Source organism: Neolamprologus multifasciatus, chromosome 3 (genome assembly GCF_963576455.1).
Source record: "Neolamprologus multifasciatus chromosome 3, fNeoMul1.2, whole genome shotgun sequence".
In the NCBI taxonomy this organism is placed as follows: domain Eukaryota; kingdom Metazoa; phylum Chordata; class Actinopteri; order Cichliformes; family Cichlidae; genus Neolamprologus; species Neolamprologus multifasciatus.
This window is the reverse complement of record NC_140441.1, coordinates 34,449,710-34,469,785: the sequence shown is the minus strand read 5'-3', so window position 1 is coordinate 34,469,785 and position 20,076 is coordinate 34,449,710. Positions and strand designations below refer to the sequence as shown.

General features: G+C 48.3%; 2 protein-coding genes across 2 annotated transcripts; both read left to right on the top strand.

Moving 5' to 3' along the window:
- Positions 1-10,155: 10,155 nt before the first annotated feature.
- On the top strand, positions 10,156-12,753 carry LOC146522744 (uncharacterized). The gene is made up of 3 exons (XM_085154153.1): positions 10,156-11,551; positions 11,651-12,201; positions 12,738-12,753. Exons 1-3 carry the CDS (start codon positions 10,775-10,777, stop codon positions 12,751-12,753), a joined length of 1,344 nt encoding a protein of 447 aa, XP_085010279.1. The 5' UTR covers positions 10,156-10,774.
- A 521-nt stretch (positions 12,754-13,274) lies between these two features.
- On the top strand, positions 13,275-17,944 carry LOC146522743 (uncharacterized). The gene is made up of 5 exons (XM_085153511.1): positions 13,275-14,976; positions 15,076-15,411; positions 15,607-16,240; positions 16,442-16,520; positions 16,656-17,944. Exons 1-5 carry the CDS (start codon positions 14,200-14,202, stop codon positions 17,014-17,016), a joined length of 2,187 nt encoding a protein of 728 aa, XP_085009637.1. The 5' UTR covers positions 13,275-14,199; the 3' UTR covers positions 17,017-17,944.
- The last annotated feature ends 2,132 nt before the right edge of the window (positions 17,945-20,076 follow it).

Genomic DNA, 20,076 nt, shown 5'->3' with positions numbered 1-20,076 from the left:
CTGCAGAGAATAAAATTAAAAGTAACAGTATTTTGTCTCCATTGTAGAAATCCATTTCACCTTAACAATAACATGGCGCACAGTGTGACGTCAGAAAATGCGCACACCTTTGACGCTGCATTTTCTCAGCTTTCCTCGTCCACACGTAAACGCAAAAACAGAGTTTTCGAAAATATCCACCCTGGCAGGTGCTTTTTAAATCTCCGTTTTCAGTGACCGAAAACGCCGTTTACGTGTGGACAAAGGTGCAAATGCATATCTCCATTTTCAAAAATACCCGTGTACATGTGGACATAGCCTTAGTATTGATATTTTTTGTGTTTGTTATTCACTGATTCAAACCCACCTACTTCCAAACCACAAACAACAACACAAATGGCTTCCAACCCACCTGCTTCCACACTGCAGACAGCAACAACACAGAGTGAAAGTGTCACTCCAGGAGTCTCTACACATTGTCCTGACTCCTCCTGGCTTCTGGTTGTGCGTGCATCCTTGGATGGTGTTTTGCTGATGGCTGTTTTCCTCATGCTCTTCTACATTAGTAAGACAAGGAGGAACTTTGGACTGAACACCAGGGAAAATGACACAAACATGGAGGTGAGTTTGTGTCACTTGTTTTCTGTCTGTTGTTGCAAGTTTCAGTGAGTGTTGTTGATTCATGCTGTCAGTGTGACTTTCTCAGTGAAATCTAGTGAAAAGAGGTGATGCTACCTGTTATTACGGTTTCTTCAATAATATCCTTGTAGTGTTAGTCCAATAATCACACAACTGGTATTTTAACGCCAACTTTAATGGTCGCCTTCTTTCGTTCAACCACACAAAAAAAACTGACCCTCCAAAACTTCTACTCCCCCTTCCCGCCTGCCCCCCTTCACTGGACACTTGCGCAGTGGGACAGATATATCTTAACAGTAGTCTTTACCAGCAGTGGGAGGTGAAGACAAAGTGAACAATTTTAATACCAGACAGAAATATTTTCTATAATTATGTAGATATAAATGCATACAACATATTTTTTGGTCCTTTGAGGTTATTCCACAGCATCATAATTTCATGAAGTCATATCTAAAAGTGTGAAAGCACATTTTGTCCTGTTTCCTGACACTGCAGCACATGTAAGCTGCTCTGAAGCAAATCTGTTGAACTTCTTATGATATTTATAATGTTACTTTTTTTGTATGTTTGTTTCTCTGGAATAAACTTGCTTCTGTTTTTAATATTCAATTTGCATTAAACTGTGATGCTGCATGACGTTACTGAAAATTTGTTTTGCATCTTAAGTTTTTTTTTTTTTTCATTTTCAGTTCTCTGTAACACATGAGAACTGGGATCCAACCTCCAAACACAGAGTCCAAAAGCAGCAGGACCAAACCTACTCTGCATCATTAAAGACCAAAATCTAACAAGTAAAAATGAATTTTGATATTTTTGGACCTATAGCTGAGATTTAATGATCACCTCCATATAATTTGCTTCACTGTACTTCATTTTGTTCCTGTTATTCAGATGCATACATGTACATTGATGTACTTCATTGCAGAGGTGGGAAGTAACAAAGTACAAATACTGTACTGTACAGTTTTCAGGTATCTGTACTGGATTTGTCTTTCTTCTGTAGTGTTTATTTTACTCCCTACAGATTTAAACAAATATCTGCACTTTCTACTCCTCACATTTTCAAAACAGGCTTTTTACTTTTGCTTTAACACATTTCAGGAGAGTTATTATTTTGTCACTTCCTCCAAACATAACAGATTTGAGCCTAAACAGAAACACATGAAAGGCAGTCCTGTTCATTTAGTAATTAGCAGGAGATGTTGCATGAAAGGAGATGTGTGCCAAAGTCAGGGGTTAAATGTGGGGCCGTGTTTGTTTTTTTTGAGGGGTTTTATGTCACAACACACTGGAAGGACTCCAGGTGTCCATAAGTTGTGGTACTTCAGCAGCATGCGCTACCGAAGAGGAGCCAACAGAAAGGGAGTAACTGTTTTAAGTGTCAGGTAATTGCAAATGTTTCTATAATCTCAACAAACATCAGCAAATACACAAACTGGTGAAGCTGCTGTATTTCACAGGGAGAGAAAAGAAAGAGCTAACTTCACTCAGAGAAGGAAAAAGTGTTTTTTTCTGGGGGTTTTTTTTTTAAGTTCAATTTGCATTAAACTGTGATGTTGCATGAGGTTATTGTCTTTTTTTTAATTTTCAGTTATCTGTAACACATGAGAACTGGGATCCAACCATCAAACACATAGAGTCCAAAAGCAACAGGACAAAACCCACTCTTCATTATTAAAGACCAAAATCTAACAAGTAAAAATTAATTTTGAGATTTGAGATTTCACAAATTGATTGCTATTTCCCAACTGTAACTGAAAAATGTTGTAAACATTTGGTTTTATTTCATTCATTGTTGTCTACTGTACGATTTATACATCTATGTGCTTACTTATGCCATGTATTTGAAATTACCGGCTTTTATTACAAGATACAACAAAATTAAACAGGTGTTGACGATGCAAAATGGTGTTCCTTAAATAAATTAGACAAATACAGAGTGTTCTACAATAATGAGTCTGTGCTGTTCAGGAAAACAAGAAACAATAAAACAAACAGTAGAAATACAATCGATACTTGCACCAGAAGCCTGATTAAGGGATGTCTAAATGCTATGTTGAATAATAATAACATCTTCCAGTGTGGTCAGAGTCAAAGACCAGTCATCTGTGATAAATATCTGCTAGCAGATAATTATCTAACTTTGCTTCTGGAGAAGTTTGTTTGTGTTGTTTGCTGTTTGTTTTGCATTCCAGTAATCTGATCAAGCACCTCGACTGGAGAATTACAGAATAGACCCTGTGTATGAGAAAATGCTAACTTCCTGGTTTGAGACCGGATGTGGGGTTGTACATTTCCGGTTGCTTTACTTTGCAGTCAATCGCTACTGCGAAGATATACTCCAAAATCATGTCCAAAACTCGAAAACGGAAAGATCGCGTTAAGTTACAAAGAGCAGAAGGTGGGAACACTCACCACTGTTGTGTCATAAAAATCTAATGATCAACTTTGACGTTTAAAGAGTTAAGATCGATCAGTTGTTTACATCACTCAACACAAGCAGAACTGCATTACTGCATGCAGAAGACACATCGTCCACATTCAGAAGCACATCTCTGTATAGTGACTGGTCTTATGATTTAAACAGGCAAATGTTCAGCATTCAAACTACAGGTGAAGAATAGTCAAACCAGATGTTTCCCCCGTTTTGTTGATATCAGCTAGTCAAGTACACACCTACACAGCATGTTAACAAACCGTGAAAAAAAGCCACACAAAAATGTATTTTTTTTACATCACATTGTGTCCTGCGTCTTGATCGCTGCAGACGATCTCCTCCGTCTCTCCTGTACAGTACAGAATCGCTGCATCGATCACTAGCAGTGTGACTCTGAAGTGCAGTGCTGTATGTCCACGATGTCCACGAAACGTTTTGCACCGTCAAACAATAAAATTGGCTACTTGATTTCACCTATCACCTAACACCTGCGATAAACGAGGGACAGCTGAGAAATATAACATTTGAATCCCTTTTCTCTTTTGCTCTGAGGCGCAGGGGAAAAAATATCAACAAGTCGATGAACATCATTTACAGATATATTGGGTAAATGCCCAAGACATCTATAGAAATGTAAATCGCCGCTTGATTCATTCATTTGCTTAACTTGTTTTGGACGTAAACAAGGCGCGAATAGGACACCGGAAACAAAGCTCCCCACAGGAGTTTCCACACTGGAAGTAGCATATGCTAACGTGCACATAGTCTATTTCCCATGTTGGGTTTTACATGTGAAACACTTTGCACTGAAATTGATGGAAAATACAACAAGGTTTCTTCAACCTGACAAAATGTTAGACATAATAGTGTCTAATGAATGTATCTGGGGACTTTGAGTAAAAATGTGCCTGTTGTTCTTATGAACCCTGTGTCTCAAATGTTTAGTCAGTTTCATTTTCATGTTTGTTTTCCTTTTGTCCCTGTCAAGTTTATGCATCTTAGTCTCTGCCTCAGTGTCTGTTTCCTATCTTATTTTTGTCTTATTTTTGACCTTTGTGCATTTAAACCCTTAGTTAGGAGTAAATGTGGATTTTCTGCGGCAAACATGAATGTCAGTTTCTCGGTTTATGAAGGTCACCTTTAACTATGACAGTGCTGAGATACGGACCTCCTGTGAAGTTGTCACCATACTAGTGATGAGCAAAGCGAGACTTCGTGAAACATTTGAAGTATTTGTGCTTGTATTGATGATTCCAAACAATCTGAAACCATCTCCACAGTGGCACCTGTTGGACAATTTGGCTATTGTCACGTCTTGATCATATTCTGTGAAATGGTGACACAGACAAGTTCTGCACAACTTCAAACAAAACCACTTATTATATCAGACTATCAATATCTTCGATCAATACATGTTTTGGAGAAATCCTCCAAAACAATTTGGGTAATTAGTGGTACAGTAGAGTACTAAGGTCACATTAATGAAAGGAAGGAGATTTACCTCAAAATAGTATTTTGAGAGAAGTCGAAATGTGGAGATTACAGTTGTTGTTTCCAGCCAGACAAATGCCACAGCAGCTATACCCTCACAAAATGCTTCAGAGAAACAAATCAATCAGCTGGCTTACCGTGTCTTGTGATACAACATGCATCCTCTTCATTGCACAAGGGTGTAAACATCGATATCCTTGCTTCTGTCCATTGCCAGACATTTCATTTTATACAAATCCAGCCAACAAATTTGTGTGTTTGTTCCCTTCTGATTTGATGCAGCTTTCTGCACCACCACAGTGGCCTTATAACTCTCACCACTGTTTATGTGCTAAAAGAGAAATAATTTTAATAAATACCAATTCTGAAGTAGAATTTCACTAACTCATCTACACAAGTCATTTAGTAGACTGTATATAAGCCATAAGAGTTTTGTCTACAAACAACTGTTAACTCCACATTTCCACTTCAAAAAAATATATAAATCAGTAATATATGTTTTTATTTATGTGGCCTTTAATAATTTCCGTTTTATATATTAATCACAGTGAAAGTGTGTGTGTGTCCTCCCATGCTTAGAAGTCTGGGCGCTTAAGTTAATTTGCCAAGTTTGAATTAGCAACTAAGGAAGAACAAACTTGGGGTATTTGATGTTGAGAAACAGCTCTTGTCTTTTGTGGCTCACTTTGTTGCTGCTGCAGCAGTGGCTGTGACATGAACTCTGCCTCATGTGTTCAGAGAGCTGCACACTTCACCAAACTTGAAGGAGCTATGTATGTGTGCTTTGCTTTCATTTGCGTTTCTGCCTCTGGCCACCAGGTGGTGCTCTTTTGTGTTTTCTTTTCAGCTGAGTTGTGTTTTAGGTCCCGTTAGTGAGGAGACAAACAGATATTTCAAATTTAAACCATTTAAACTGGCTCAAATAAAAGACCTCTTTAGTAACTTGGCTCCAAACAGACACTGACAGCAGAGAAGAAAACTGTTCACAGCTTTAAAAACAAACAGTACTGGAATCCACCTGCTGGCGGCGCTGTGAGCTCACTGGACCCAATCAAACAGATTAAAATACTCCTGTGTACTTTCCTCTTTCTTCAATCCTCAGCATTTGAGATTATTATTTTTATCCTACTCTCATTTTCAAAGATGCATTTTGCATTTATTTACAGATTTTAATTATTTCTGTTAAATGAATCCAAACAGTCACTTTTAAAAACACTCTAAGAAATAAAATGTTGTATTTACTCCACCCAGTTATGTCAACCGGTTCCACACAACTGGGTTAGTGAAATATAAAATGTATGTTACTTTTAATTTGAACAAGAAATTTTAAGTACATCTGATAAATCTACTCAACCAAAACAAGCTCTACTGAAACTATAGGATTAAATCACTTTAACAGAATTGCAACTTACTCTATATTAGTTTGTAAATTGAATAAATCAAGTTTGTTAATTAACCTAACTTTAATAACACTTGGTGTGTATGCTACACACATATACACACGGGAGAAGTAAACATACACTGACAGAATATGCAAGAAGTCAAGAAGAATTCAACTGTTTTCATCTTGATTCTTTTGTCTTCACTTTTCCGTTTCTGTTACATTTCATCAGTCTGTTTTAACACGGAATAAAAACTAAATCTCAGATTGTAAAACTGTTTCTGTTCAGTCAAGAAACACAGACTGGAGGTCATCCATAAGTCAGACTGTTTTTATTGATAATGAACTGAAGAGAGATGTCTCCACAGCGTCCAGTTAGCCATAAGCTGCTCTTCTTGTATCAGCAGTACTAGAAGCTACATTTGGATCAACACAGACTAATAAATGGATCCAGAACCATCCAGATCAGTTGTTCAGAAAACTGGTCACACAGTGGTGATATTGCTTTTCTCCAGGAACTAATTGTAGTGAAATGTTACTTAATTTGCATAACAAGAGAGAGACACAAATGTATAGTTATGCAATGTAAAAAATGAAAGACGCCTAAACACAAAATATTTAGAGCCTGCAGCTCTCATCATCACAAAGTCTAACCAACAACGTCTAAAATGTCTAAATTATATGTTCCAAAGATTTCATCCATCAGTCTAAGCATGATTAAAATGTGTATAATGCAACAAATTTAGTAATAGATGATAGTAATGCAACAGATTTAAAAATACAGTTCCTCTTTCCTCAGCACTAAAAGTCCTGTGGGTATTTAAACTGTAGTATATAAGTAAAAACTGACATCTGCTCTTAAAAAAAGGCACCAAAGACAAGATGATAAAAAAAAAATTTCAGGAGAATCAGTCTAATCCAACATCTCTGGACTGAAAAACAAACTAATATAACTACGAGACAGTATACCTGATATACTAAGTAAGAAAAAGTATGAAACACCAACGTGAGAATATTTCTCTGCACAGTAAGTTCATTATTCTGAGTCAGCACAGAGGTGGATACTACACTCTTAGAAAGGATGTGTTAAAATTGACACATCATGTGTTAAATTTTAACACATGTGCTGCATCAGCTCAGGGACAACACATGATGTGTCAGTTTTAACACAATTAATGTGTCTGCTCCTTTAACACATCTTCTGTGTTAAAAAAAGTCAACACAAAGATGCGTTATTTTGACACAAAGATGTGTTAAAATGTGTGCATTTCATTTTTGTTTTTTTTTTAAAAAAAGGAGAAAAAAGATGGTATATATTATACATTTATTGAATTCCATTTGTTACTTAGCATATTACAAATTATTACAAACTGAATAAACAACAGTTTTCAGAATCTTTTCAATTAAAATGTATTAAATTCAATTTTAGCCAAATATATTACAATTTTCACTTGACAAAATTAATATCTGACTAACTTTCTAAATCATTAAAATGTCAAATATATATATATATATATATATATATATATATATATATATATATATATATATATATATATATATATATATATATATATGTTCTCATATAATCATGTCCAGACAATACATGAATTAACTTTTTTAAAGGTAACAGTTGTCATCTTCAATAAATTGTCAACATTCAACAAATGTGCAGTTGCATGCAAACAGAAAAATATATTTACATTTTGGCAAATATAGCATCCAGGTTATACAATTTTGTACCTTGGGTTTAAATACAGCTTATTAGCATCAAAGCTTGTCACTATATATAAAGGCCGAAAATCAAAAATTTCAGCCAATATAATCAGTTCATATTCGTCTGACCTTTCCACTGCATAGGCATAAAAATGGTCATCGAAGAAGCTGACTTTCAGAATCCTCACAAACACGAAGACAGACTCATTAACTGACTGTGGCAAGATATGAATGACTTCACCAAACAAAGGCTCTTCTCTAAAGTCTCTTCTTAGTGTCAATACAGAACCAGTTCTATAACTCTGGCCGTACACATCAATACTGTGTGACACAAAAACAGTACTAGTCAGAGAAAGGTCTTGTTCAAGGGTTAACCTCAAGTTGTCTAACAAGACATCTGCTTTTTTCAGTGACCCCACACTAACTAGATAGGCATTGGGCACATCCATTTTCTTAGCTAGATTATCACTATGCTTATAGTGATACATGTGTTGAACCTGATGTTTAAAAGCCAATGTTTTTGACACATTTTTGAAGTTACAAACTGAATGTGCTAGTCTTTTAAATGGATTGTGCTTGGCTTCAAATCGCATACACCAAAGTTTAGACAGAGGTCCAAACAAAACCATCATCCTTGGATAATGTATCATAAAATGATGTTTCGGAATAAGATTTGTGGCATACAGCTGTTTGAAAAGAGTATGGTGCTCTATTATCAGTTCTTTTAGGAATACTGCAAGTCCCCTTGTAATGACAGGTGCAAAGATGATACTGCATATCTCTCTCAGTAAAATTAATAAATGCCAATGTTGACTTTTTCGGTCTACACAATCTCCCAACAAAAAGGGCAAGACCAGTAAAAGGCACCACATTTGAGATGCTGTCTGTTTTAATGCACTCTCACTGTTTCTCAAGTTCATTATAACACTTGGCTTGTTTTTAATGTCTCCATATCCATATTGAAAACTGGAAATCCTCTCATTTAGCTGTTCCAAAGTCAACAACTTCTCCTCATAAATGAAATGGCGAAGCATTAACTTAACCTCCAAAGGGGCTACACCTTCAAGTACATCATGCATGATATCAACACTTATGTTTTGTGTTACATGAAAATACTTAAGGTTATTCAGACAGGAGTCCTCTTTCACACCAGTTTTGCTTGGTTCGTTTAAGCTGACATGTTCCTGATAACTGTCTTTGGTGCGCAACTCAACTTTGTCTTCATCATATATAAACTGTGCATCTGCTTTGTCAATCATGCAAAACTGACAGAATTTGTTTGCAGAGAAACTTTCAAGGTAGCCACAAAGTGAATGAATTGCCAAATTATCTGCTGTTAACACACAAACTGTAGTCAAAGGAGCTTGCAAAGAAAAAGCGTCTGGACTTCTTTAAGTTACTTGAAGACGTTTCACCTCTCATCCGAGAGGCTTCTTCAGTTCTAAGGTCAAATGGTGGAGAGTCCCAGATATAACCCTAGTGGGAGTGTCCCCCCACAGAGGGACAAAAGGACCCCCTGATGATCCTCTAATCGCCTGAGCCAAGGTGTGGAACTGGGTGTGGGTCCCAATCAGCCAGAGTTTCGGGTGATTTCATTGTGAAACCTGGCCCCACCTTATCATGCGAATTCCTGAGGTCAGATGGCCCAGGGTGTGAGTGGGCCTTAAGGCGTCTGGGAAGGGATCTCAAAACTGGATTATAGATGGCAGAGAGTTGGTGTCGTAAACCACCGCCTCTGTTCAAAGATGGTCGCTCACAGTGGACATAGATGGCTTCTTTCACTCCTCTTTCAAACCATCTGTCCTCTCTGTCCAAAATGTGAACATTGGCATCCTCGAAAGAGTGTCCTTTATCCTTAAGATGCAGATGGACAGCTGAATCTTGTCCTGTGGAGGTGGCTCTTCTGTGTTGTGCCATGCGCTTGTGAAGTGGCTGTTTGGTCTCTCCAATGTAGAGGTCTGGGCATTCCTCGCTGCACTGTACGGCATACACCACATTGTTAAGTCTGTGTTTTGGCGTTTTGTCTTTCGGGTGAACCAGTTTTTGTCTGAGTGTGTTGCTGGGTCTGAAGTACACCGGGATGTCATGCTTGGAGAAAACCCTCCTGAGTTTCTCTGATACACCGGCTACATAGGGGATGACAATGTTGTTGCGTCTGTCCTTCTTATCCTCCCTCGCTGGTGTCTGATCTTCTTTTCTGTGCCTCTTTGCTGACTTTAAAAACGCCCATTTAGGATAGCCGCACGTTTTGAGTGCTTCCTTTACATGTGTGTGTTCCTTCTTTTTCCCTTCAGGCTTAGAGGGAACATGTTCTGCCCGGTGGTGTAGGGTCCTAATTACTCCAAGTTTGTGTTCCAGAGGGTGATGGGAGTCAAACAGGAGGTACTGGTCCGTGTGTGTGGGCTTCCGGTAAACTTCGATGTTGAGGTTGCCATTCTCTTCAATGTGCACAGCGCAGTCCAGGAAAGGCAAACAGTCGTCCTTTGTGTCTTCCCTGGTGAACTTGATGTTTTTATCCACAGCGTGTTAGGATGCCTGGGTCGTTGACCCAGGGTTTTTGAGTTTATTATATTATTTATAATTTCTAGTCTTTGGGTTTTCGTTAGAGTCATGTCTTATGGTTTGTCTCTGTAATCCTTAGTTGCTGTCTCCCCTGTTTGCTATATCCCCGTGTCCAGTCAGTGTCTGTGTCTGCCCTGGTCCCACATCTCTGTTCCCTCTGTTGTAGTGCCTGCATGTGAGTCTGTGTCTTTTGTTCAGTCTGTGTTATGTGTTTCCTGTTTTACTTTGAAGGTCTCTGTCTTATCTCGGTGTGTTCAGTTTACGCTTCCTTGTCTCGTCAGTTCTGATTTGCCCCAGCTGTGTTTCCCTCCTGTTGTCCATTCCCTGATTGCTCCCTCTATGTATTTAAGCCCTGTGTTTCAGTTTGTCATTGTCGCGATCTACCGTTTATTTAGCTGTGTGTTTTTTCAGTCCTTCGTTGTAAGTTTATTTTGATTTTTCCAGTTATGTTATATTTGAGTTGAAGATTAAAGCAGTTTTGAGTTTAAGTTTTGTCTCCGGAGTCTGCACTTTGGGTCCTATTCCTGTCTGCACACAGCCGTTCCCTAACAGAAGATCGCGACCAGAACATGGACCCAGCAGACTCTGTGTGGTATCGGCGACCCGCAGTTTCTGCCTTCGTCACGGAGAGCGTGAGGCAGGAGGCTAAGCATGCCCGGGAGCTCCAGTCACCCTTCTATGGGTCACGTTTGGCTTTGGGAGGGCCCCGCAGCCTCCAAACTGCCATGGCTACGGCCGAGCCGGCGCCTATGCCTCGGGCGATCAGGTTGAGCACCTGCTCATTTTCTCCAGTCGCTACACCTCCGCCTCCACCCCTGGATTACCAGTCCGACAAGAGGGTTAAGCGGCGGAGGAAGGATTACGTGACGCCGGACGTTAGACTCACTCCGCTGCAGTCCTTCGCTCTGTTTTTGGGTCTGCCACATTCTGAGCTTCACAAACTCTCTGCTTCCTCATCGCAGCCCAGTTTGCCACCTCCCACTTCCCGGAGAAAGCGACACTCACGCAGTCGCCACTCTGTCTCTGCTGAGCCACTCCCCGTGGTGAGTTATAATGACTGTTTTCATTCTGCTCCCTCTGAGCTGGAAAAAGACAATCATGTGAACACTATAAATTCTGGGACTGTGAAAACTGTTAAGACTGTTAGACGTGGTGGTGGAAGGAAGCTAAAAAATATTTTAGAGGAGTCTGTGTTTGCTGAGCCTGCTCCTTTGCACCGTTGTGTTCCTGCTCCCAGGGCAGCTCGGGCCCAGCATTCCCCTGCACCTGTTTCAGTGCTTCAGGTGAGGGAGGCTGAAGTCCAGCTGGTCCCTGCTCCAGTGTCCAGGCCGGCTGAGCCTCTGCCTGTCGCTGCACCCATGCCAGCTCCTCGGGTGGGGACAGCAGCTGCCCAGCCATTGACGGTGCCTGTCCCGGCTCCCAGAGTGAGGATGACCGGGAATCAGTTAGCTCCGGCACCCGTACCTTCTCCTCGGGTGGGAGTGGCTGGTGTCCGGCAGGTACCTGCACCTGTTTCTGACCTCACTGGAGGCTCAGGTGAGCCCGTCCAGCAGTTTTCTTTAGGCTCCGTGGGCTCGGACTACCTAGCCCAGCCATCTGCTAATCCACCACCTCACGCACCATTACTGCCATTCTTACAAGAGTCAATACATCTTAAACTTCTATCCATAGCTCAAACATTAGCTCACCTATCGGCTCAGTCACCTGCTCAGTTCTCACCTCAGTCGTTTACTCAACCTTCTGCCTCTGCTGGAGGGTCCGAGGGGCCCGTCCAGCCTTCTGTTCCCGCTGGGGATTCTCGAGAACCGCACCAGCCTTCGTCTGCCTCCGCTGGGGGGTCCGAGGGGCCCGTCCAGCCTTCGTCTGCCTCCGCTGGAGGGTCCGAGGGACTGCTTCAGCTGCCTGTTCCCGCTGGAGGGTCCGAGGGGCCCGTCCAGCCTCCTGCTTCCGCTGGAGGGTCCGAGGGACTGCTTCAGCTGCCTGTTCCCGCTGGAGGGTCCGAGGGGCCCGTCCAGCCTCCTGCTTCCGCTGGAGGGACCGAGGGACCGCTTCAGCTGCCTGTTCCCGCTGGAGGGTCCGAGGGGCCCGTCCAGCCTCCTGTTCCCGCTGGAGGGTCCGAGGGACCGCTTCAGCCGCCTGTTCCCGCTGGAGGGTCCGAGGGGCCCGTCCAGCCTCCTGCCTCCGCTGGAGGGTCCGAGGGACTGCTTCAGCTGCCTGTTCCCGCTGGAGGGTCCGAGGGGCCCGTCCAGCGACCTGCGTCGCCTGCAGCGCCACCACCTGCGGCTTCCACGCCGTTCCCTGCAGCTTCGCCCTCGCCTGGTCCGGCCTCCGAGTCTTCGCCCTCGCCTGGTCCGGCCTCCGAGTCTTCGCCCTCGCCTGGTCCGGCCTCCGAGTCTTCGCCCTCGCCTGGTCCGGCCTCCGAGTCTTCGCCCTCGCCTGGTCCGGCCTCCGAGTCTTCGCCATCGGCGTCGCCTGGTCCGGCCTCCGAGTCTTCGCCATCGGCGTCGCCTGGTCCTGCCTCGCTCTGTCTAGCTTCGTCTGCGCCTGAGGTCCTCATGCCGTCTGGGCCTGCACGACCTGTCCGGCCTGCACGTCCTGCTCGTCCTGCTCGTCCTGCCCGGCCTGCCCGTCCTGCTCGTCCTGTCCGGCCTGCCCGTCCTGCTCGTCCTGCACGACCTGTCCGGCCTGCTCGTCCTGCTCGTCCTGCACGTCTTGCTCGTCCTGCCCGGCCTGCCCGTCCTGCCCGTCCTGCCCGTCCTGCCCGGCCTGCCCGTCCTGTCCGGCCTGTTCGGCCACTTTCCGGGCCGATGACTGGACGTCATTGCCGTCACGGACGGCCTCCTGACCTGCTCGGTCGCCGCCGGTGCCTCCCGCCCAGCCGGCCTCCTGACCTGCTCGGTCGCCGCCGGTGCCTCCCGCCCGGCCGGCCTCCTGACCTGCTCGGTCGCCGCCGGTGCCTCCCGCCCGGCCGGCCTCCTGACCTGCTCCGTCGCCGCCGGTTCCTCCCACCTGCCAGGCCCCCTGAACTGTCCTCTTGGCTCTTGGGCCACCTGCCTCCGGGCCGCCCCCCTGAACTGCCCGGGTTTGGACTGTTGTGCCGTCGGCCTCCGGGCCGGCCTCCTGTACCTTTTCGAGACTGTTGCCTGGGCCTCTGCGCCTTTCATGGGCTTTTTGTCTGTTTTCTTTTGGACTGTTGCTGGGCCGCAGTGCTGTTGTTTTGTTCTGTTTTGGGCTTTTGCTCCCTGTATTTTTTGTCTCTGGCTCCGTGTGTTTGTTTCTTTTCGGTCCCTCCATCCTGTTCCCCCGCCGCCCTCCCTGGTTGGGTTGTTTTTTGTTTGGGTGTTTCGGGTTGGGCTGTCTGGGAGCCAGCCCTTTAGGGGGGGATACTGTTAGGATGCCTGGGTCGTTGACCCAGGGTTTTTGAGTTTATTATATTATTTATAATTTCTAGTCTTTGGGTTTTCGTTAGAGTCATGTCTTATGGTTTGTCTCTGTAATCCTTAGTTGCTGTCTCCCCTGTTTGCTATATCCCCGTGTCCAGTCAGTGTCTGTGTCTGCCCTGGTCCCACATCTCTGTTCCCTCTGTTGTAGTGCCTGCATGTGAGTCTGTGTCTTTTGTTCAGTCTGTGTTATGTGTTTCCTGTTTTACTTTGAAGGTCTCTGTCTTATCTCGGTGTGTTCAGTTTACGCTTCCTTGTCTCGTCAGTTCTGATTTGCCCCAGCTGTGTTTCCCTCCTGTTGTCCATTCCCTGATTGCTCCCTCTATGTATTTAAGCCCTGTGTTTCAGTTTGTCATTGTCGCGATCTACCGTTTATTTAGCTGTGTGTTTTTTCAGTCCTTCGTTGTAAGTTTATTTTGATTTTTCCAGTTATGTTATATTTGAGTTGAAGATTAAAGCAGTTTTGAGTTTAAGTTTTGTCTCCGGAGTCTGCACTTTGGGTCCTATTCCTGTCTGCACACAGCCGTTCCCTAACAGAAGATCGCGACCAGAACATGGACCCAGCAGACTCTGTGTGGTATCGGCGACCCGCAGTTTCTGCCTTCGTCACGGAGAGCGTGAGGCAGGAGGCTAAGCATGCCCGGGAGCTCCAGTCACCCTTCTATGGGTCACGTTTGGCTTTGGGAGGGCCCCGCAGCCTCCAAACTGCCATGGCTACGGCCGAGCCGGCGCCTATGCCTCGGGCGATCAGGTTGAGCACCTGCTCATTCTCTCCAGTCGCTACACCTCCGCCTCCACCCCTGGATTACCAGTCCGACAAGAGGGTTAAGCGGCGGAGGAAGGATTACGTGACGCCGGACGTTAGACTCACTCCGCTGCAGTCCTTCGCTCTGTTTTTGGGTCTGCCACATTCTGAGCTTCACAAACTCTCTGCTTCCTCATCGCAGCCCAGTTTGCCACCTCCCACTTCCCGGAGAAAGCGACACTCACGCAGTCGCCACTCTGTCTCTGCTGAGCCACTCCCCGTGGTGAGTTATAATGACTGTTTTCATTCTGCTCCCTCTGAGCTGGAAAAAGACAATCATGTGAACATTATAAATTCTGGGACTGTGAAAACTGTTAAGACTGTTAGACGTGGTGGTGGAAGGAAGCTAAAAAATATTTTAGAGGAGTCTGTGTTTGCTGAGCCTGCTCCTTTGCACCGTTGTGTTCCTGCTCCCAGGGCAGCTCGGGCCCAGCATTCCCCTGCACCTGTTTCAGTGCTTCAGGTGAGGGAGGCTGAAGTCCAGCTGGTCCCTGCTCCAGTGTCCAGGCCGGCTGAGCCTCTGCCTGTCGCTGCACCCATGCCAGCTCCTCGGGTGGGGACAGCAGCTGCCCAGCCATTGACGGTGCCTGTCCCGGCTCCCAGAGTGAGGATGACCGGGAATCAGTTAGCTCCGGCACCCGTACCTTCTCCTCGGGTGGGAGTGGCTGGTGTCCGGCAGGTACCTGCACCTGTTTCTGACCTCACTGGAGGCTCAGGTGAGCCCGTCCAGCAGTTTTCTTTAGGCTCCGTGGGCTCGGACTACCTAGCCCAGCCATCTGCTAATCCACCACCTCACGCACCATTACTGCCATTCTTACAAGAGTCAATACATCTTAAACTTCTATCCATAGCTCAAACATTAGCTCACCTATCGGCTCAGTCACCTGCTCAGTTCTCACCTCAGTCGTTTACTCAACCTTCTGCCTCTGCTGGAGGGTCCGAGGGGCCCGTCCAGCCTTCTGTTCCCGCTGGGGATTCTCGAGAACCGCACCAGCCTTCGTCTGCCTCCGCTGGGGGGTCCGAGGGGCCCGTCCAGCCTTCGTCTGCCTCCCCTGGAGGGTCCGAGGGACTGCTTCAGCTGCCTGTTCCCGCTGGAGGGTCCGAGGGGCCCGTCCAGCCTCCTGCTTCCGCTGGAGGGACTGAGGGACCGCTTCAGCTGCCTGTTCCCGCTGGAGGGTCCGAGGGGCCCGTCCAGCCTCCTGTTCCCGCTGGAGGGTCCGAGGGACCGCTTCAGCCGCCTGTTCCCGCTGGAGGGTCCGAGGGGCCCGTCCAGCCTCCTGTTCCCGCTGGAGGGTCCGAGGGACCGCTTCAGCCGCCTGTTCCCGCTGGAGGGTCCGAGGGGCCCGTCCAGCCTCCTGCCTCCGCTGGAGGGTCCGAGGGACTGCTTCAGCTGCCTGTTCCCGCTGGAGGGTCCGAGGGGCCCGTCCAGCGACCTGCGTCGCCTGCAGCGCCACCACCTGCGGCTTCCACGCCGTTCCCTGCAGCTTCGCCCTCGCCTGGTCCGGCCTCCGAGTCTTTGCCCTCGCCTGGTCCGGCCTCCGAGTCTTCGCCCTCGCCTGGTCCGGCCTCCGAGTCTTCGCCCTCGCCTGGTCCGGCCTCCGAGTCTTCGCCCTCGCCTGGTCCGGCCTCCGAGTCTTCGCCATCGGCGTCGCCTGGTCCGGCCTCCGAGTCTTCGCCATCGGCGTCGCCTGGTCCTGCCTCGCTCTGTCTAGCTTCGTCTGCGCCTGAGGTCCTCATGCCGTCTGGGCCTGCACGACCTGTCCGGCCTGCACGTCCTGCTCGTCCTGCTCGTCCTGCCCGTCCTGCTCGTCCTGTCCGGCCTGCCCGTCCTGCTCGTCCTGTCCGGCCTGCCCGTCCTGCTCGTCCTGCACGACCTGTCCGGCCTGCTCGTCCTGCTCGTCCTGCACGTCTTGCTCGTCCTGCCCGGCCTGCCCGTCCTGCCCGTCCTGCCCGTCCTGCCCGTCCTGTCCGGCCTGTTCGGCCACTTTCCGGGCCGATGACTGGACGTCATTGCCGTCACGGACGGCCTCCTGACCTGCTCGGTCGCCGCCGGTGCCTCCCGCCCGGCCGGCCTCCTGACCTGCTCGGTCGCCGCCGGTGCCTCCCGCCCGGCCGGCCTCCTGACCTGCTCGGTCGCCGCCGGTGCCTCCCGCCCGGCCGGCCTCCTGACCTGCTCCGTCGCCGCCGGTTCCTCCCACCTGCCAGGCCCCCTGAACTGTCCTCTTGGCTCTTGGGCCACCTGCCTCCGGGCCGCCCCCCTGAACTGCCCGGGTTTGGACTGTTGTGCCGTCGGCCTCCGGGCCGGCCTCCTGTACCTTTTCGAGACTGTTGCCTGGGCCTCTGCGCCTTTCATGGGCTTTTTGTCTGTTTTCTTTTGGACTGTTGCTGGGCCGCAGTGCTGTTGTTTTGTTCTGTTTTGGGCTTTTGCTCCCTGTATTTTTTGTCTCTGGCTCCGTGTGTTTGTTTCTTTTCGGTCCCTCCATCCTGTTCCCCCGCCGCCCTCCCTGGTTGGGTTGTTTTTTGTTTGGGTGTTTCGGGTTGGGCTGTCTGGGAGCCAGCCCTTTAGGGGGGGATACTGTTAGGATGCCTGGGTCGTTGACCCAGGGTTTTTGAGTTTATTATATTATTTATAATTTCTAGTCTTTGGGTTTTCGTTAGAGTCATGTCTTATGGTTTGTCTCTGTAATCCTTAGTTGCTGTCTCCCCTGTTTGCTATATCCCCGTGTCCAGTCAGTGTCTGTGTCTGCCCTGGTCCCACATCTCTGTTCCCTCTGTTGTAGTGCCTGCATGTGAGTCTGTGTCTTTTGTTCAGTCTGTGTTATGTGTTTCCTGTTTTACTTTGAAGGTCTCTGTCTTATCTCGGTGTGTTCAGTTTACGCTTCCTTGTCTCGTCAGTTCTGATTTGCCCCAGCTGTGTTTCCCTCCTGTTGTCCATTCCCTGATTGCTCCCTCTATGTATTTAAGCCCTGTGTTTCAGTTTGTCATTGTCGCGATCTACCGTTTATTTAGCTGTGTGTTTTTTCAGTCCTTCGTTGTAAGTTTATTTTGATTTTTCCAGTTATGTTATATTTGAGTTGAAGATTAAAGCAGTTTTGAGTTTAAGTTTTGTCTCCGGAGTCTGCACTTTGGGTCCTATTCCTGTCTGCACACAGCCGTTCCCTAACAGAAGATCGCGACCAGAACATGGACCCAGCAGACTCTGTGTGGTATCGGCGACCCGCAGTTTCTGCCTTCGTCACGGAGAGCGTGAGGCAGGAGGCTAAGCATGCCCGGGAGCTCCAGTCACCCTTCTATGGGTCACGTTTGGCTTTGGGAGGGCCCCGCAGCCTCCAAACTGCCATGGCTACGGCCGAGCCGGCGCCTATGCCTCGGGCGATCAGGTTGAGCACCTGCTCATTCTCTCCAGTCGCTACACCTCCGCCTCCACCCCTGGATTACCAGTCCGACAAGAGGGTTAAGCGGCGGAGGAAGGATTACGTGACGCCGGACGTTAGACTCACTCCGCTGCAGTCCTTCGCTCTGTTTTTGGGTCTGCCACATTCTGAGCTTCACAAACTCTCTGCTTCCTCATCGCAGCCCAGTTTGCCACCTCCCACTTCCCGGAGAAAGCGACACTCACGCAGTCGCCACTCTGTCTCTGCTGAGCCACTCCCCGTGGTGAGTTATAATGACTGTTTTCATTCTGCTCCCTCTGAGCTGGAAAAAGACAATCATGTGAACACTATAAATTCTGGGACTGTGAAAACTGTTAAGACTGTTAGACGTGGTGGTGGAAGGAAGCTAAAAAATATTTTAGAGGAGTCTGTGTTTGCTGAGCCTGCTCCTTTGCACCGTTGTGTTCCTGCTCCCAGGGCAGCTCGGGCCCAGCATTCCCCTGCACCTGTTTCAGTGCTTCAGGTGAGGGAGGCTGAAGTCCAGCTGGTCCCTGCTCCAGTGTCCAGGCCGGCTGAGCCTCTGCCTGTCGCTGCACCCATGCCAGCTCCTCGGGTGGGGACAGCAGCTGCCCAGCCATTGACGGTGCCTGTCCCGGCTCCCAGAGTGAGGATGACCGGGAATCAGTTAGCTCCGGCACCCGTACCTTCTCCTCGGGTGGGAGTGGCTGGTGTCCAGCAGGTACCTGCACCTGTTTCTGACCTCACTGGAGGCTCAGGTGAGCCCGTCCAGCAGTTTTCTTTAGGCTCCGTGGGCTCGGACTACCTAGCCCAGCCATCTGCTAATCCACCACCTCACGCACCATTACTGCCATTCTTACAAGAGTCAATACATCTTAAACTTCTATCCATAGCTCAAACATTAGCTCACCTATCGGCTCAGTCACCTGCTCAGTTCTCACCTCAGTCGTTTACTCAACCTTCTGCCTCTGCTGGAGGGTCCGAGGGGCCCGTCCAGCCTTCTGTTCCCGCTGGGGATTCTCGAGAACCGCACCAGCCTTCGTCTGCCTCCGCTGGGGGGTCCGAGGGGCCCGTCCAGCCTTCGTCTGCCTCCGCTGGAGGGTCCGAGGGACTGCTTCAGCTGCCTGTTCCCGCTGGAGGGTCCGAGGGGCCCGTCCAGCCTCCTGCTTCCGCTGGAGGGTCCGAGGGACTGCTTCAGCTGCCTGTTCCCGCTGGAGGGTCCGAGGGGCCCGTCCAGCCTCCTGCTTCCGCTGGAGGGACCGCTTCAGCTGCCTGTTCCCGCTGGAGGGTCCGAGGGGCCCGTCCAGCCTCCTGTTCCCGCTGGAGGGTCCGAGGGACCGCTTCAGCCGCCTGTTCCCGCTGGAGGGTCCGAGGGGCCCGTCCAGCCTCCTGCCTCCGCTGGAGGGTCCGAGGGACTGCTTCAGCTGCCTGTTCCCGCTGGAGGGTCCGAGGGGCCCGTCCAGCGACCTGCGTCGCCTGCAGCGCCACCACCTGCGGCTTCCACGCCGTTCCCTGCAGCTTCGCCCTCGCCTGGTCCGGCCTCCGAGTCTTCGCCCTCGTCTGGTCCGGCCTCCGAGTCTTCGCCCTCGCCTGGTCCGGCCTCCGAGTCTTCGCCCTCGCCTGGTCCGGCCTCCGAGTCTTCGCCATCGGCGTCGCCTGGTCCGGCCTCCGAGTCTTCGCCATCGGCGTCGCCTGGTCCTGCCTCGCTCTGTCTAGCTTCGTCTGCGCCTGAGGTCCTCATGCCGTCTGGGCCTGCACGACCTGTCCGGCCTGCACGTCCTGCTCGTCCTGCTCGTCCTGCCCGTCCTGCTCGTCCTGTCCGGCCTGCCCGTCCTGCTCGTCCTGTCCGGCCTGCCCGTCCTGCTCGTCCTGCACGACCTGTCCGGCCTGCTCGTCAGCAGTTTTGAGTTTAAGTTTTGTCTCCGGAGTCTGCACTTTGGGTCCTATTCCTGTCTGCACACAGCCGTTCCCTAACACAGCGTTGATGTGCGCAGTGAAGGATTCCACTTCTTGTGTCTTGATTTTGACCCAGGTGTCGTCTACATATCTGTACCAGTGGCTGGGTCCTCTTCCTTTGAAAGAGCCAAGCGCCTTCCTTTCCACTTCCTCCATGTAAAGGTTGGCTACAATAGGTGACACGGGGGAGCCCATAGCACAGCCATGTTTTTGTCTGTAATAGCCTTCGTTGTATTTGAAATATGTAGTGGTGAGGCAGAGGTCTAACAGTGTGCAAA